This window comes from Triticum aestivum, chromosome 1B (genome assembly GCF_018294505.1).
Source record: "Triticum aestivum cultivar Chinese Spring chromosome 1B, IWGSC CS RefSeq v2.1, whole genome shotgun sequence".
NCBI classification, from domain to species: domain Eukaryota; kingdom Viridiplantae; phylum Streptophyta; class Magnoliopsida; order Poales; family Poaceae; genus Triticum; species Triticum aestivum.
In genome coordinates, this window is record NC_057795.1 from 540364388 (window position 1) to 540367572 (window position 3185).

The following is a 3185-nucleotide window of genomic DNA, read 5'->3' on the forward strand; positions in this document are numbered from 1 at the left end:
GTATCGGCAACGGAGCTACTGGAACCTGTCAGGTTCACTTAACCGTGAGTGCAAGCAGGACCATCAATAATGTTTATAGATGTTACTAGACCCCGCAAAAAGTACAACATCCCATGAAATATGGCCAAAGGCAATAGTTCCAACTTGTCACGAAGCACAGACTTCAGAATAGCCTGAAGCATGAAGCAATGCACACATCTCACATTATAATCTGAAAGGTCAAATAACACACATGGTTTTTCATAGGTCAAAATTAATGGCTCTGCTCTGGAGGAAGCTTCAAGTTTCTGTTGAAGTCAAAACAGATGCGCTAATCTTACTATAAGTGCATCAAAATGCAGTTAAACACTAAGATAGTGGAATCATAATATTATTTACTTGGGGGATTCTTCGCCCGTATCATCTTCTCCAAGCTCACTGGCTCGAAGGACAGTCTCCAGCATCCTAGCTGTCTGATATCTCAACACAAATGCCCTCTGTTCAGGAAAGAACCCTATCTGTGCACTAAACAATATACCTCGCTAAAAATGCTCACAGCCCAAAAATGTAAAAACATAATGACCAAGAACTTCAGTCCACTTGCTGATATTTACCTACGGTGAACATGTTGGTTTCTTTGATCTTGTGCTGCCCACTCTGGCTCGGGATCATCTTCGTCTGTAAATGTTATCCCGAACGAAGCCTGCTTGATATACAGCCTACAGATATAAATCACAGATACATCATTTAGGGACCAGGGTCCAAGGATGGGATCCACACAAAGATAGCTGTGTAAGTCATGGATGGTCAAAACGCTTGCAGAAACAAGCTTAGAACTTGACTTGACTGAAAATGTAGAGGAATGAACATATTAACTGAAGCATAGCAGAATGGTGGGATAAATACTATATGAATATCAGTGTCATCGGGAGCATTACGATTGCATGAGGATGATGAGGTCGCCCTCCCCGTACGTGCTGGCGGACAGCCGCGTGCTGATCTCTTGCTACACCCTCCCGTGCGCAAGAACACGGGCATTTCTTAGGCAAACCATGAACCAAGAAAAAGGGAGGCTTTGGGGATTAAGGGACGGAGGGTGGCGCGTACGTACCTAGAAGATTCCGTTCCACTTGCCGGCGTTGTGGTCGAAGGAGGAGTCCGCGTCGGAGAGACGATATGTCGGGGCGAGGACGATGGCAACAGCGACATGGACGGCCGTCTCAGCGGCCGACGCTCCTCCCGGCGATGGCGATTCGTGGCCGTGGCCCCCGGCGTTGGTGGTGACGGTGATGGCACGCGCGTAGAGGGCGGGCCCCTCATACGGCAGCGCCCAGTCGCCAGCCTTCCTCCTCTCGCTGGCGCTCATGGTCGCCGTGTCCAAGTGAAGAGGCTGGGGGGCGGCGCGAGGGGGAGCAGCAGCGACGGGAGAGGATGAGGGAGGCGGCGCGAGGGGGAGCAGCAGCGACGGGAGAGGATGAGGAAGGCAGCGCGAGGGGGAGCAGCAGCGACGGGAGAGAATGGGGGAGGCGACGCGAGGGGGAGAAGGGAGGGGATGGAGGCTAAGGTTCTCACTGAATCGGCGCCTTCCTTGCCTCATCCGACCACGGGCCAACCAGCGCCCAACACGCACGAAGAGGCAGGACATGAAAAGACGAGAATGCCCTCGGCGGGGCGCGCGATTTACGTACGGTTGCACGAGATCTAACAGCGGGGGTAACTATTCATTGCTACAACTCTTTTTTTTATCCGACGGCCCAGCTCTTCGAGTGGCTTGATCCAACGCCCGAAAACGCATCAAGCAAACGGATCGAACGGCCAGAATGCGTTGAGCTGTGAGGAGGCGCGGGAATGACTGGGATCTCTTATTTCTCGATACTCCACGACCAGAGCAGAGAGTGACAGACACGAACAGCAGCTCGCACAGGCATCAATCCATCAGCTTGAAAAACAGCGCCCGGACGAACTCATCTCTGATCGACAGAGCTGGGTGGGTGGGCATCGTCTCTCTCAGATTTACTTCATCAACCATGGGTCGTCCTGATTCGGAGGCGCCGACGTCGAGCATCGCCGCGCGGCTGGCTGCTCTCCACGACCACGCCCACAGGCATGGGGGAGGCGCGGCGCCGGGCTCGCCCTTCGACGCCAACGTGGTGATCATCCTTGCCGCGCTCTTCTTCACGCTGCTCTTCGCCATCGGGCTCAACTCGTTGGCGCGGTGGGCGCTGCGGTACGTGGGGCGCGGAGCCGCGGTCGCCGCCGGCGAGGGCGGGGCGACGGCTCGGGTGGCCTGCAGCGGCAGCGGCATCAAGAGGCGCGTGCTCAGGAGCCTCCCCGTGGAGGTGTACGGATCCGGGGAAGTCATCGACGACGTGTGCGCCATATGCCTCGGCGAGTCCGCCGACGGCGAGAAGGTGCGCGTGCTGCCGCAGTGCGGACACGGGTTCCATGTCCGGTGCGTCGACGCATGGCTGGTGTCTCACAGCTCGTGCCCGACGTGCAGGCGGCCGGTGACCACGGGCGCACCCCCCAAAGGCGGCGACGGCGGCATTGGCCATCACCAGTGTCCGGCGGAGATCGACACGATCACCGTGGTCATCGTGTGAGTTCATCGCGCAACGAAGCATGCCATTGACAAATATTTGACGGCGAAAATGCTATGCTAACATATTTATTTTCGGAAAGGAAGATAACACTTTGCGACTTGGCGTACGCATCAAATATGCATACATCCATATATTTTAGTTATTTAACTATATTATAGGCGAGGCCTAGGAATCTTAGCTTATGGAAAAACAAGGCTATTCAAAATGATTGGCCTCACGACAGGATCTCTATAATCCTACCACAAACCCAATTCAAGAAGAGATTTCGGTACGTGCACCGACGTCAATGAGTTCAACTAAAGGTCTAACATGTGATTTTCATCCTTGGAGTCAGGCTTAGAGCCAACACTTTCAACTAGGGTGTTTCGCCCACATGCCAACATTGTCTGATCTAGCAAACGAGGAGATCATGGGTTTACCCCAAGTACACACATACTTGTTGTCGAACTCATCACTGCCAGCAACCTCTCTGTCGTCTGACGACATCTCACAAGCCAAATCTTGGTGCTGAGAGAAAGCCCCAAGACCGGCCACACCACTGGAGAAGACGCCGAATGCAATTTTAGGACTGTGTCGTTTTGCTTCCTCCATGCCTCACCTCCT

General features: G+C 53.9%; 1 protein-coding gene across 1 annotated transcript; it reads left to right on the top strand.

Moving 5' to 3' along the window:
• Nucleotides 1-2006: 2006 nt before the first annotated feature.
• On the top strand, nt 2007-2582 carry LOC123079578 (RING-H2 finger protein ATL74-like). The gene has a single exon (XM_044502372.1). It carries the CDS (start codon nt 2007-2009, stop codon nt 2580-2582), a length of 576 nt encoding a protein of 191 aa, XP_044358307.1.
• The last annotated feature ends 603 nt before the right edge of the window (nt 2583-3185 follow it).